This window comes from Mizuhopecten yessoensis, unplaced genomic scaffold (assembly GCF_002113885.1).
Source record: "Mizuhopecten yessoensis strain PY_sf001 unplaced genomic scaffold, ASM211388v2 scaffold10643, whole genome shotgun sequence".
Taxonomy (NCBI): domain Eukaryota; kingdom Metazoa; phylum Mollusca; class Bivalvia; order Pectinida; family Pectinidae; genus Mizuhopecten; species Mizuhopecten yessoensis.
In genome coordinates, this window is record NW_018408649.1 from 206,541 (window position 1) to 222,844 (window position 16,304).

General features: G+C 39.6%; 1 protein-coding gene across 1 annotated transcript in view; it reads left to right on the forward strand.

The window, feature by feature from the left end:
- LOC110461635 (mannosyl-oligosaccharide 1,2-alpha-mannosidase IA-like) overlaps window positions 1-10,257 on the forward strand; it is a 47,730-nt gene extending 37,473 nt beyond the window's left edge. The window contains exons 8-11 of the mRNA XM_021515189.1: window positions 314-422; window positions 3,969-4,073; window positions 5,358-5,530; window positions 9,384-10,257. Of these exons, the coding sequence (XP_021370864.1) occupies window positions 314-422; window positions 3,969-4,073; window positions 5,358-5,530; window positions 9,384-9,593 (597 nt within the window). The 3' untranslated portion in view covers window positions 9,594-10,257. The remainder of the gene's footprint in view (window positions 1-313; window positions 423-3,968; window positions 4,074-5,357; window positions 5,531-9,383) is intronic.
- The last annotated feature ends 6,047 nt before the right edge of the window (window positions 10,258-16,304 follow it).

The following is a 16,304-nucleotide window of genomic DNA, read 5'->3' on the forward strand; positions in this document are numbered from 1 at the left end:
GTAATATATGTTTAAATCTTTTAATAGGTTCTTATGAATCAAACACTGATATTCTGCCTGTAGCTGTATTTTAGTCCACTTTTAAGATTACAAGTGTGAGATTAATACCAGGTGAGCGATGCAGGCCCATTGGGCCTCTTGTTTAGGAAATACGAAAATAACTACCAGATAAAAGACTCAAAAGTTTTAAAGGAAACAAAAGATCTTTCCATAAAAGTGTTATAGTGATGACCTGTTGATAATTCTCTTAACTCTGTCCCATGTAACACAAGACAAAATGATTGTGTTGACTGTGTATCTCCTCATTTTACAGGCTATAGATGAGAAGCTCGTGAAGACATCCCCTGGTGGTCTGCGCTATTTGGCTGAGTTTAAGTCTGGCCGTATAGAAAACAAGATGGATCACTTGGCATGCTTCAGTGGTAAAGACTTATTAAACTTTATGATATTAATACTCTTCAATTTTAAGGTCACCTGAGACAAAGTCTCAAGTGACCTATTCCGATCGCCTTTTGTCCGTCGTGCGTCCGTAAACAATTTACATTTTCGACTTCTTCTCCAAAACCCCTGAACCAATTTCAATGAAATTTTGCAGAAACCTTCCATGGACAAAGGTCAACAAAAATTGGTGCTGGTTTGGTCCCCCGCCCCCAGGGGCCTGAGGGGTGGGGCCAAAAAGGGTCAAATTGACTTAAATTTCAAAAATCTTCTTCTCAAGACCCAAATATGGTAGAATCAAATACTCTTCATAGATGGAAGGGTCTTAAGGTGCTTTACCAAAATTGTGAATTTCTTGACCCTGGGGGTCTCAGGTTTCCCCCTGGGGAGGGGGTAAACTTTACTATAGTTTATATAGGGAAACCACAATTTGGACCAACATTTGTTTAATTGCCATTGGAGGTAATTCAATTTAGGTTAGCATTATCAGTATTGGGTAGCAGTTTGATGGTATGCACATATGAACCCTGTCTGACCCCCCGGGGCTACTGGGTGGGGCCAAAAAGGGTCGAATTGACTGAAATTTCAAAAATCTTCTTCTCAAGACCCAGATATGGTAGAATCAAACACTCTTCATAGATGGAAGGGTCTTAAGGAGCTCTACCAAAATTGTGAATTTCATGACCCTTGGGTATCACGTTTCCCCGTGGGGAGGGGTTAAACTTTACTATAGTTTATATAGGGAAATCACATTTTGGACCAACATTTGTTTAATTTCCATTGGAAGTAATTAAATTTAGGTTAGCATTATCAGTATTGGGTAGCAGTTTGATGGTATGCACATATGAGCCCTGACTGACCCCCGGGGCTAATGGGAGGGAAAAAAGGGTTGAATTGACTGAAATTTCAAAAATCTTCTTCCCAAGACCCAGATATGGTAGAATCAAACACTCTTCATAGATGGAAGGGTCTTAAGGTGCTCTACCAAAATTGTGAATTTCATGACCCTTGGGTATCACGTTTCCCCGTGGGGAGGGGTTAAACTTTACTATAGTTTATATAGGGAAATCACATTTTGGACCAATATTTGTTTAATTTCCATTGGAAGTAATTAAATTTATGTTAGCATCATCAGTATTGGGTGGCAGCTTGATGGTATGCACATATGAGCCCTGACTGACCCTCGTGGCTGATGGGTGGGGCCAAAAAGGGTCATATTGACTGAAATTTCAAAAATCTTCTTCTCAAGACCCAGATATGGTAGAATCAAACATTCTTCATAGATGGAAGGGTCTAAAGGTGCTCTACCAAAATTGTGAATTTTATGACCCTGGGGTGTCACGTTTCCTCCTGGGGAGGGGGTAAACTTTACTATAGTTTATATTGGGAAATCACATTTTGGACCAACATTTGTTTAATTTTCATTGGAAGTAATTAAATTTAGGTTAGCATTATCAATATTGGGTAGCAGTTTGATGGTATGCACATATGAGCCCTGACTGACCCCCGGGGCTAATGGAAGGGAAAAAAGGGTTGAATTGACTGAAATTTAAAAATAAAAATCTTCTCAAAGACCCAGATATGGTAGAATCAAACACTCTTCATAGATGGAAGGGTCTTAAGGTTTATGACCCTAGGGTCTCACGTTTACCCCCTGGGGAAGGAGGGGGGGGGGGCCAAAATTTATTATGGTTAATAATGGCAAATGATACTTTGAATATTACATGTTAATAAGTTGATTGGAATTATAACCCTGAGTTGACAGTTTCATACTTTGAAAATTTTGAGCCAGCCCTACCCCCAAGGGCTGTAGGGTGGGGCCCAAAGGAGTCATTGTGCTAAAATTTCTTCATTTTCCTTGTTTAGAATCAGAGGTGCTAGTTTCAAATACTTTTTAGTCTTAAATCTGTATGCTAGATATTGAATAAGGTGGTTTTATTGTTTTTTGTCACTGAATATTTCTGTTCGTGTTAAAAAGAAAATCAACTCTCTTTATAAATATATCAGGTGACCGTTAAGGCACATGGGCCTCTTGTTTAAACTTATAGTGTTCATATTAAATGGAATGTTCCTACTGAGACAACTGTTAAATGTTTATATACTTATAGTGTTCATATTAAATGGAATGTTCCTACTGACACAACTGTTAAATGTTTATATACTTATAGTGTTCATATTAAATGGAATGTTCCTACTGACACAACTGTTAAATGTTTATATACTTATAGTGTTCATATTAAATGGAATGTTCCTACTGACACAACTGTTAAATGTTTATATACTTATAGTGTTCATATTAAATGGAATGTTCCTACTGAGACAACTGTTAAATGTTTATATACTTATAGTGTTCATATTAAATGGAATGTTCCTACTGAGACAACTGTTAAATGTTTATATACTTATAGTGTTCATATTAAATGGAATGTTCCTACTGAGACAACTGTTAAATGTTTATATACTTATAGTGTTCATATTAAATGGAATGTTCCTACTGAGACAACTGTTAAATGTTTATATACTTATAGTGTTCATATTAAATGGAATGTTCCTACTGAGACAACTGTTAAATGTTTATATACTTATAGTGTTCATATTAAATGGAATGTTCCTACTGAGACAACTGTTAAATGTTTATATACTTATAGTGTTCATATTAAATGGAATGTTCCTACTGAGACAACTGTTAAATGTTTATATACTTATAGTGTTCATATTAAATGGAATGTTCCTACTGAGACAACTGTTAAATGTTTATATACTTATAGTGTTCATATTAAATGGAATGTTCCTACTGAGACAACTGTTAAATGTTTATATACTTATAGTGTTCATATTAAATGGAATGTTCCTACTGAGACAACTGTTAAATGTTTATATACTTATAGTGTTCATATTAAATGGAATGTTCCTACTGAGACAACTGTTAAATGTTTATATACTTATAGTGTTCATATTAAATGGAATGTTCCTACTGAGACAACTGTTAAATGTTTATATACTTATAGTGTTCATATTAAATGGAATGTTCCTACTGAGACAACTGTTAAATGTTTATATACTTATAGTGTTCATATTAAATGGAATGTTCCTACTGAGACAACTGTTAAATGTTTATATACTTATAGTGTTCATATTAAATGGAATGTTCCTACTGAGACAACTGTTAAATGTTTATATACTTATAGTGTTCATATTAAATGGAATGTTCCTACTGAGACAACTGTTAAATGTTTATATACTTATAGTGTTCATATTAAATGGAATGTTCCTACTGAGACAACTGTTAAATGTTTATATACTTATAGTGTTCATATTAAATGGAATGTTCCTACTGAGACAACTGTTAAATGTTTATATACTTATAGTGTTCATATTAAATGGAATGTTCCTACTGAGACAACTGTTAAATGTTTATATACTTATAGTGTTCATATTAAATAGAATGTTCCTATTGAGACAACTGTTACATTGCTTTTATAGGAAATGTAATAACATGAGGGTTAATAACAGTGATAATTGTTTTAAAGGGGGCATGTTTGCCATGGGAGCTGAGGGGTCTGATAACAAGGAGAAATATCTGAAGCTGGGTGCTGATATCACCAACACCTGTCATGAGTCGTATGATCGATCAGGTGAGTAGATGGGCCTCACATGTCTTTGTCTGGTTGTAACAGGTAAGTAGATGGGCCTCACATTTCTTTGTCTGGTTGTAACCGGTGAGTAGATGGGCCTCACATTTCTTCGTCTGGTTGTAACATGTGAGTAGATGGGCCTCACATTTCTTTGTCTAGTTGTAACAGGTAAGTAGATGGGCCTCACATTTCCTTGTCTGGTTGTAACAGGTAAGTAGATGGGCCACACATTTCTTTGTCTGGTTGTAACAGGTGAGTAGATGGGCCTCACATTTCTTTGTCTGGTTGTAACAGGCGAGTAGATGGGACTCTCATTTCTTTGTCTGGTTGTAACATGTGAGTAGATGGGCCTCACATTTTTTTGTCTTGTTGTAACGGTAAGTAGATGGGCCACATATTTCTTTGTCTGGTTGTAACAGGTAAGTAGATGGGACACACATTTCTTTGTCTGGTTGTAACAGGTGAGTAGATGGGCCTCACATTTCTTTTTCTGGTTGTAACAGGCGAGTAGATGGGACTCACATTTCTTTGTCTGGTTGTAACATGTGAGTAAATGGGACACACATTTCTTTGTTTGGTTGTAACCGCTAAGTAGATGGGCTTCACATTTCTTATCTGGTTGTAACAGGTGAGTAGATAGGCCACACATTTCTTTGTCTGGTTGTAACAGGTAAGTAGATGGGCCTCACATTTTTTTGTCTTGTTGTAACGGTAAGTAGATGGGCCACATATTTCTTTGTCTGGTTGTAACAGGTAAGTAGATGGGACACACATTTCTTTGTCTGGTTGTAACAGGTAAGTAGATGAATCAAACACATCTGTATGTATTAGGTGAGTCCTCTGAAGAATTATTATGGTGTAAAGTGACAGGATTGTCCTCTTAATTGGTGTTACAAGATAAGTTAACAGTATTAGATAGTCAGGTTGTGTGTTTGATAGTGCACTTGCCTTTCACCAAGACAGATGGTGTTTGACTCCTTGATCAAATGAGAAAAGGCGTTGGCTAACCTACCCAACCATCCAGTGTTTCTCTGGTTACTCTGCTTTCCTCCCACATTAGGACCCCAGGAATCTTCCACCCGAGCCAACAAGAGTGATTAATATAAGTTGTAAAAACTTGTATCATAATGATTGTAAATAAAGTTTATAATATGTATAACAGTATTGTCCTTTGAATAATTTAGTGTTCAGGTTCACCATGCTTCTCCAAAGACAAAGTGCTGGAGGAAAAGATATGATGAATGAATACTAAAATGTTAACTTGACACTATCTTTTTGTGGCAGCTACGAAGCTTGGTCCTGAAGCTTTTCGATTTGATGGTAACACAGAAGCCAAATCAATCCGCCAGAATGAGAAGTACTACATTTTGCGTCCAGAGGTCATAGAGGCTTACTTCTACCTGTGGAGAGTCACCAAGGAGCAGAAGTACAGGGACTGGGCCTGGGAGGCTGCTCAGGTAGGGAAATATCTGGGACAGTAGGGAGGTCACAAACAGGGTAGGGGGGCATCTGATGTAGGTCAGGGATGTCATACAGGGAAGGGGACATGCGATGTAGGTCAGGGATGTCATACAGGTAGAGGGACATGTGATGTAGGTCAGGGATGTCATACAGGTAGATGGACATCTGATGTAGGTCAGGGATGTCATACAGGGAAGGGGACATGTGATGTAGGTCAGGAATGTCATACAGGTAGGGGAATATCTGATGAAGGTCAGAAATGTCATACAGGTAGGGGAACATCTGATGTAGGTCAGGAATGTCATACAGGTAGGGGACATCTGATGTAGGTCAGAGATGTCATACAGGTGGGGGAACATCTGATGTAGGTCAGGAATGTCATACAGGTAAAGGGACATTTGATTGTCATACAGGTATGGGGACATCTGATCTAGGTCAGGGATGTCATACAGGTAGGAGAACATCTGATGAAGGTCAGAAATGTCATACAGGGTAGGGGATCATCTGATGTAGGTCAGGGATGTCATACAGGTTAGGAAGCATCTGATGTAGGTCAGAGATGTCATACAGGTAGGGGAACATCTGATGTAGGTAAGGGATGTCATACAGGGTAGGGGACATCTGGTGTAGGTTAGGGATGTCATACAGGTAGGGGAACATCTGATGTAGGTCAGGACTGTCATACAGATAGGGGAACATCTGATGTAGGTCAGGGATGTCATACAGGTAAGGGGACATCTGACACATAACAGGAATGTCTTACAGGTAGGGGGACATTTGTTGTAGGTCAGAGATGTCATACAGGTAGGGGAAAACATCTGATGTAGGTCAGGGATTTCATACAGGCAGGTGAACATCTAATGTAGGTCAGGGATGTCATTACAGGTGAGGGGATCTGATGTAAGTCAGGAATGTCATACAGGTGGGGGGATCTGATGTAGATCAGGAATGTCATATAGGTTGGGGAGATCTGCTTTAGGTAAGGGATGCCATACAGGTGGGGGAAGATCTCATGTCGGGCAGGGATGACATACAGAATAGGGAAGGGGACATATGATACAGAGCAGGGATGTCATACAGGAAGGGGAACAGCTAATACATAACAGGGATGTCATACAGGTCTGATGTAGGTCATAGATGTCATACAGGTGTAGGGGGGTATCTGATGTAGGTTATGGATGTCATACAGATGGGAGAGATCTGATGTAGGTAAGGGGTGTCATACAGGTAATTGGAGATCTAATACAGGGCAGGGATGACATACAGGTAATGGGAGATCTAATGTAGGCCAGGGATGACATACAGGTAACAGGAGATCTAATGTAGGGCAGGGATGACATACAGGTTAGGGGACAAGTTATACAGGTAAGGGGAGATCTAATGTAGGGCAGGGATGACATACAGGTAATGGGAGATCTAATGTAGGGCAGAGATGACATACAGGTAACAGGAGATCTAATGTAGGGCAGGGATGACATACAGGGAACGGGAGATGTAATGTAGGGCAGGGATGACATACAGGTAATGGGAGATCTAATGTAGGGCAGGGGTAACATACAGGTAACGGGAGATCTAATGTAGGCCAGGTATGACATACAGGTTAGGGGACAAGTCATACAGGTAAGGGGAGATCTAATGTAGGGCAGGGATAACATACAGGTAATGGGAGATCTAATGTAGGGCAGAGATGACATACAGGTAACAGGAGATCTAATGTAGGGCAGGGATGACATACAGGTAATGGGAGATCTAATGTAGGCCAGGGATGACATACAGGTAACAGGAGATCTAATGTAGGGCAGGGATGACATACAGGTTAGGGGACAAGTCATACAGGTAAGGGGAGATCTAATGTAGGGCAGGGATAACATACAGGTAATGGGAGATCTAATGTAGGGCAGGGATGACATACAGGTTAGGGGACAAGTCATACAGGTAAGGGGACATAGATGCAGGGCAGGGATTACATTAAGGTCTGGGAAGAACTAATACAAGACAGGGATGATATAGATATACAGATTAGAGGGCATCTGCACTTCTTTTTAGCTCACCTGGCATAAAGTGCCAAGTGAGCTTATGCCGTGGCTCGGCGTCCGTCGTCCGTCTGTCGTTCGTCTGTCCGTCCGTCTGTCCGTCTGTCCTCGTCCGTCAACTTTTCCTTTAAACAACTTCTTCTGAAGAACGGACAGGCCTAGAGTCATGATATTTGGCTGAAAGCTTTGTTGGTATGAGCCCTACAAAGTTTGAGAACGAAAATGACCTTGACCTGTTTTCAAGGTCACAGGGGTCAAATATGTCAAAAACTTCAAACGACTTCTTCTAAAGAACTAAAAGGTATAGAATCTTCATATTTGGCTGATGGCTTCCTGGGATAGAGCCCAACAAAGTTTGAGAATGAAAATGACCTTGACCTACTTTCAAGGTCACAGGGGTCAAATGTGTCAAACACTTCAAACGACTTCTTCTGAAGAACTGAAAGGTATAGAATCTTTATATTTGGCTGGTGGCTTCCTGGGATAGAGACCAACAAAGTTTGAGAATGAAAATTAGTTTGACCTACTTTCAAGGTCACAGGGGTCAAATATGTCAAAAACTTCAAACGACTTCTTCTGAAGAATTAAAAGGTATAGAATCTTCATATTTGGCTGATGGCTTCCTTGGATGGAGCCCAACAAAGTTTGAGAATGAAAATTACCTTGACCTTCTTTCAAGGTCACAGGGGTCAAATGTGTCAAACACTTCAAACGACTTCTTCTGAAGAACTGAAAGGTATATAATCTTTATATTTGGCTGGTGGCTTCCTGGGATAGAGCCCAACAAAGTTTGAGAATGAAAACTAGTTTGACCTACTTTCAAGGTCACAGGGGTCATATATGTCAAAAGCTTCAAATGACTTCTTCTGAAGAACTGAAAGGTATAGAATCTTTATTTTTGATTGATGGCTTCCTTGGATAGAGCCCGACAAAGTTTGAGAATGAAAATGACCTTGACCTTCTTTCAAGGTCACAGGAGTCAAATGTGTCAGACACTTCAAACGACTTCTTCTGAAGAACTGAAAGGTATATAATCTCTATATTTGGCTTGTAGCTTCCTAGGAAAGAGCCGAACAAAGTTTGAGAATGAAAATGACCTTGACCTTCTTTTAAGGTCACATGAGGCAGATATGTCAAACACTTTAAACGACTTCTTCTGAAGAACTGGTAGTTATAAAATCTTAATATTTGGCAGGTGGCTTCCTGGGAAAGAGCCAAACAAAGTTTGCGAATGAAAATGACCTTGACCTACTTTCAAGGTCACAGCGTTCAAATATGTCAAACAGTTCAAACAGCTTCTTCTGAAGAATTAAAAGGCATAAAATTATAATATTTGGCTGGTGACTTCCCGGGATAGAGCTCACCAAAGTTTGCAAATGAAAATGACCTCAACCTACTTTAGAGGTCACAGAGGTCAACAACATTTTAATGGATTTGTTCTTGAGAACTAAAAGGAATGGATTCATAAGATTTGGCTGGTAGCTTTTTGGAATAGAGCTAACCAATTTGAGAAGGAAAATGACATTGACCTACTTACAAGATCACAGGGAAAAATATGTCAAGCAACTTCTGAAGAAGAATCAAAAAGCATAGAATCTTATAATAATATTTTGCTGGTAGTTTCAACAGATGGAGCCAACAAAGTTTGCAAGGGAAATATTTTTAGTGCAATATGATATTTAATGAGAATATTTTGCTATGACTGCTTAAATATTCAGGTGAGCGATACAGGCCCTCTTGGGCCTCTTGTTTGTTAATTTTGTACCCTTCCTCATTACTGTTAACTCTTGATACATATTCGCTTACTTTTGTGTAGGCTTTGAACAAGCACTGCAGAGTTGATGGTGGCTTTTCTGGCTTGCGGGATGTGTACCAGGAAAAACCATCACTGGATGATGTGCAGCAGAGCTTTTTCCTGGCTGAGACTCTGAAATATCTGTATTTGATCTTCTCCGAGGATGACCTGATACCCATTGACAAGTGGGTGTTCAACACAGAAGCCCATCCCTTCCCTGTAACGGCATAGCAGTAGGGAACAGGTGTGACATATTGTAAAAGATCAAGGTATGACACATGGCATACCTGTACAGGTGTGACTTAAGCATTACGTATACAGGTGTCATGATGCATCAGATCATAATTGTAGTGTGAAAGTGCTATTACATGTATAAACCAGGGTGAACTTGAGTCTGTTACCTGGTCATGTATCAGGGTGAACTTGAGTGTCTGTTATCTGATGATGTACAAGGGTGAACTTGAGTGTCTGTTATCTGGTGATGTACAAGGGTGAACTTGAGTCTGTTATCTGATGATGTACAAGGGTGAACTTTAGTGTCTGTTATCTGGTGATGTACAAGAGTGGACTTGAGTGTCTGCTATCTGGTGATGTACAAGGGTGAACTTGAGTCTGTTATCTGGTCATGTATCAGGGTGAACTTGAGTGTCTGTTATCTGGTGATGTACAAGAGTGGACTTGAGTGTCTGCTATCTGGTGATGTACAAGGGTGAACTTGAGTCTACTATCTGGTGATGTACCAGGGTGAACTTGAGTCTGTTATCTGGTGATGTACAAGGGTGAACTTGAGTGTCTGTTACCTGGTGATGTACAAGGGTGAACTTGAGTCTACTATCTGGTGATGTACCAGGGTGAACGTGAGTCTGTTATCTGGTGATGTATCAGGGTGAACTTTAGTCTGTTATTGATGTACAAGGGTGAACTTGAGTGTCTGTTACCTGGCGATGTACAAGGGTGAACTTGAGTCTACTATCTGGTGATGTACCAGGGTGAACTTGAGTCTGTTATCTGATGATGTACAAGGGTGAACTTGAGTCTGTTACCTGGTCATGTATCAGAGTGAACTTGAGTGTCTGTCATCTGGTAATGTATCAGGGTAAACTTGAGTGTCTGTTATCTGATGATGTACAAGGGCGAACTTGAGTCTGTTACCTGGTCATGTATCGGGGTAAACTTGAGTGTCTGTTATCTGATGATGTACAAGGGTGCACTTGAGTCTGTTACCTGGTCATGTATCAGGGTAAACTTGAGTGTCTGTTATCTGATGATGTACAAGGGGGAACTTGAGTCTGTTACCTGGTCATGTATCGGGGTAAACTTGAGTGTCTGTTATCTGATGATGTACAAGGGTGAACTTGAGTGTCTGCTATCTGGTGATGTACAAGGGTGAACTTGAGTCTGCTATCTGGTGATGTACCAGGGTGAACTTGAGTCTGTTATCTGATGATGTACAAGGGTGAACTTGAGTCTGTTACCTGGTCATGTATCAGGGTGAACTTGAGTGTCTGTCATCTGGTGATGTACAAGGGTGAACTTGAGTGTCTGCTTTCTGATGATGTACAAGGGTGAACTTGAGTCTGTTACCTGGTCATGTATCAGTGTAAACTTGAGTGTCTGTTATCTGATGATGTACAAGGGTGAACTTGAGTCTGCTATCTGGTGATGTACAAGGGTGAACTTGAGTCTACTATCTGGTGATGTACCAGGGTAAACTTGAGTCTGTTATCTGGTAATGTATCAGGGTGAACTTGAGTGTCTGCTATCTGATGATGTACAAGGGTAAACTTGAGTCTGTTATCTAATGATGTATCAGGGTGAACTTGAGTGTCTGCTATCTGATGATGTACAAGGGTGAACTTGAGTCTGTTATCTGGTGATGTACAAGGGTGAACTTGAGTCTGTTATCTGATGATGTATCAGGGTGAACTTGAGTGTCTGCTATCTGATGATGTACAAGGGTGAACTTGAGTGTCTGTTATCTGGTGATGTATCAGGGTGAACTTGAGTCTACTATCTGATGATGTACTAGGGTGAACTTGAGTCTGTTATCTGATGATGTACAAGGGTGAACTTGAGTCTGTTGCCTGGTGATGTATCAGGGTGAACTTGAGTGTCTGCTATCTGGTGATGTACAAGGGTGAACTTGAGTCTACTATCTGGTCATGTATCAGGGTGAACATGAGTCTGTTACCTGGTGATGTATCAGGGTGAACTTGAGTGACTGTTATCCGATGATGTACAAGGGTGAACTTGAGTCTACTATCTGGTGATGTATCAGGGTGAACATGAGTCTGTTACCTGGTGATGTATCAGGGTGAACTTGAGTGTCTTGAACTTGAGTGTCTGCTATCTGATGATGTAGTCTGTTATCTGATGATGTGCCAGGGTGAACTTGAGTGTCTGCTATCTGATGATGTACAAGGGTGAACTTGAGTGTCTGCTATCTGATGATGTAGTCTGTTATCTGGTCATGTATCAGGGTAAACTTGAGTGTCTGTTATCTGATGATGTACCAGGGGGAACATGAGTCTGTTCCCTCGTCATGTATCAGGGGGAACTTGAGTGTCTGTTATCCGATGATGTACAAGGGAGAACTTGAGTCTACTATCTGGTCATGTATCAGGGTGAACATAAGTCTGTTACCTGGTGATGTACCAGGGTGAACTGGGTGAACTTGAGTCTGTTATCTGGTCATGTATCCTGGTCATGTATCAGGGTAAACTTGAGTGTCTGTTATCTGATGATGTACCAGGGGGAACATGAGTCTGTTCCCTCGTCATGTATCAGGGCGAACTTGAGTGTCTGTTATCCGATGATGTACAAGGGCGAACTTGAGTCTACTATCTAACTTGAGTCTGTTATCTGGCCATGTATCAGGGTGAACTTGAGTCTGTTATCTGGTAATGGATCAGGGTGAACTTGAGTGTCTGCTATCTGGTGATGTACAAGGGTGAACTTGAGTCTATTATCTGATCATGTATCAGGGTGAACTTGAGTGTCTGCTATCTGATGATGTAGTCTGTTATCTGGTCATGTATCAGGGTAAACTTGAGTGTCTGTTATCTGATGATGTACCAGGGTGAACATGAGTCTGTTCCCTCGTCATGTATCAGGGTGAACTTGAGTGTCTGTTATCCGATGATGTACAAGGGTGAACTTGAGTCTACTATCTGGTCATGTATCAGGGTGAACATGAGTCTGTTACCTGGTGATGTACCAGGGTGAACTTGAGTGTCCGGTGATATATCAGGGTGAACTGGAACCTGTTTTGTGGTGGTGTACTAGATTAAACTTAAAATTTAACAGAATTGACTTGAGTTTGTTATCTGGGTCTTACCTCGATTGATGTTGAGTGTCTGTTACATGATTCTGTACAAAAATGATCTTGGTTGTCTGATGTGTAAAAAGTATTTGCAACATTACAAGTATTGAAACATCAATACAGACTTTAGGCAATACTCAATCAGAAATGTTTTAGTGTTGGAATAAGAGGTATATTTCAAGGCTGTTTTTCATTCCTTGCTATACGGAATATGTTGAATCTGTCAAGATATTATTAGTTTAAAATGGACTACTTTAATCCATATACTGTGAAAGAAAAACACATAACAACCCTCTATACAGTCTTGTCCTGTTATGTTTTAGCAAAGCATAATGATACTAATAATCCAAACACATTGTGTAATGATACTGATGATCCAAACACATCGTGTAATGATACTGATGATCCAAACACTTTGTGTAATGATACTGATGATCCAAACACATCATGTAATGATACTGATGATCCAAACACATCATGTAATGATACTGATGATCCAAACACATCGTGTAATGATACTTGTGTTTAAAACATGTTGTATAATGATACTAGTTATTAAGAAGCAGGGATTTTGATGTTTATTTATTGTGTTTAAATCTTTGATGATGTATTTTAGTATTTTGGTGAGTGTATTAATGTTGATACAGTGTTACATTATCTCTCAAGCTCCAGTCTGCCCACACTTTATGTATATATTTCCTTGGTGAGCTGGGTAGTAGACATATGATAGTGTTACTTTTACCCAGAATATTATTATGTTATGCAAATTCTGTGTATAGTAATCCTGCCTTTTTCCTTTTGATTTGGTCGTTATAGGTAGGTATGTGTTTGTACCATTGAAATGAAAACAGTATCAAATTGTAGTCATATGTTGTAAAAGTAGGAGATCATTTTCTGGAGATGAAAAAACAAGGGAAGAAGTTAAAGGTTCATGTTTTGTAACGATCCTCCAGCTAGCGATATTGGACCATGTTGTGTGTGTATGACCCCAGCTACATTCAGACCATGATCTGTGTCCTGTGTGTAGGCCCCCAGCTAAAATCAGACCATGATCTGTGTCCTGTGTGTAGGCCCCCAGCTACAATCAGACCATGATCTGTGTCCTGTGTGTATGCCCCCAGCTACAATCAGACCATGATCTGTGTCCTGTGTGTAGGCCCCACCATGATCTGTGTCCTGTGTGTAGCTCACCTGCTACCATCAGCCCATGATCTGTGTCCTGTGTGTAAGCCCCCAGCTACAATCAGACCATTATCTATGTCCTGTGTGTATGCCCCCAGCTTCAATCAGACCATGATCTGTGTCCTGTGGGTAGGCCCCCAGCTACAATCAGAGCATGATCTGTGGCCTGTGTGTAGGCCCCCAGCTACATTCAGACCATGATCTGTGTCCTGTGTGAAGGTCCCACCATGATCTGTGTCCTTTGTGTAGGTCCCACCATGATCTGTGGCCTGTGTGTAGGCCCCCAGCTACATTCAGACCATGATCTGTGTCCTGTGGGTAGGCCCCCAGCTACAATCAGACCATGATCTGTGTCCTGTGTGTATGCCCCCAGCTACAATCAGACCATGATCCTTTTCCTGTAGGTAAGGCCTTCGTCTACAATTAAACCTGTATCTTCCCTAACATCGTTTTTAACTTAACTTCATCAAATATGACTGGATTCTAATGAAACTTAGTGAATATTTATATGAAATAGAGATAAAGATATAGTTCAAAATTGAGCAAAATCTGACTTGATTATCTAGCATCTTACACTGCCATTGGTTCACAGTTTCGGCACAATACATGATATGATACAAATACAGCAGTTGAGTTTGAAGTTCATTGAAATCTGCACATAACTGATGAGAATAATGCTGCGAGGTTTCCACACAATGACTTCATCAAGTAGGGCTGGAATTTGGTGACATTTAGGTAATATTTACACTATACAATATATCTTTGATTTCCATGGTTTATTATAAGATGAGTTAGAGCAAAGGGAGGCAACACAATTTCTTTTTTATAGTTTGAAATATGGTCAAAGGAAAGCAATTCCTACACAAGTCAGATTTTTCAGGATAAATGACAAATAAATATTCCTTCAGCTGAAGTTTAAAATGTTTTATTCACAACAACCCAGAAATGATTTCAACATTACAGAGTAATATGTTACAAATTTGCTTTCCTCTGTTTACATTTCATTATTTTCATATATTTTAGTACAAGGATTCATGTGGATTCAGTACAGGATGGACACTAATGTTTCACCCTGTGGATTCAGTACAGGATGGACACTAATGTTTCACCCTGTGGATTCAGTACAGGATGGACACTAATGTTTCACCCTGTGGATTCAGTACAGGATGGACACTAATGTTTCACCCTGTGGATTCAGTACAGGATGGACACTAATGTTTCACCCTGTGGATTCAGTAGGATCATTCATGCTTTTGCTTTCTTTTTCTGATCATTAGGAATCCAAAACTTGATATTAATGATTACATATTACCACCAAACCTTGTATAGTGATTAGGGTTAAACACTGGTGACCTTGTATGGTGATTAAGGTTAAACACTGGTGACCTTGTATGGTGATTAGGGTTAAACACTGGTGACCTTGTATGGTGATGAGGGTTAAACACTGGTGACCTTGTATGGTGATGAGGCATTATTGTACCATCATTTTGAAATATTCATTGTATAGACAAATCTTCATAAAATTTGCTCATATAATAAGATATGTCAGATGTTGTAGATCATGTAATGTGTATAAAGTATCAGAATTCTCAAACTGTAAGATAATATTTCACTGCCGTAGATACAGAAGTAAGTAGGGGATATGTGTACATCCTACTACAACTCCTGTTGTATGTCTGTTAGTAATGTGTTGTGTTTGAAAGGAAGTGACTATATAAATTTTTATCTATGTTATTCACACAGTTTTTATTATGATCATGTTTTTATATTGTTTAAAGTAATTTGTTTGATGTTGATTTCACACCCTGTTTGTACTTTATTCTCACATCACACTCACACAATCTGTTGGGGATTTCTGTACACATCTATTTTGTAATGACATTCTAGACCTTTTCATTCTGAATTGTATCATTCTGAAAACAATTATGTGAATTATAGAAGAAAAATTGTATTTGTAGAATCATTAAAATGAAATAGAAACTAGGCCGTTGTTATGACTGTGTTAAAGTCCCATGTCAACATTTCTCCTGTTAAACCTTGGTATCACTGGCACTGTTCTACCTCATGGGAAGTTTGTGTACAAATAGCAAGCTTATGTTCATGATCCTCTAGTCAGTCCGTTACTGTGGCCTGTAGTTCTGCTTACCTAGCCAGGGCCTGTCTATCAGATCAGGATGAACTATTAGTTCTGCTTACCTAGCCAGGGCCTGTCTATCAGATCAGGAAGACCTGTGGGGATAAAATTGTCTATATGATTATATACGCTGATAAAAGCATTTTAGAGAAGGGAACTATGCTATAGTAGTGAACATACCATACCACAGTAACTGAGGATATAAACAGGGTCTTATGGGGCAACGGCTATGAGGATGATGCAGGGTTGGGCAGATAATGGGGTGGGGAGGGAACAAGGAATACTGGGTGGGGTAGATAAGGGG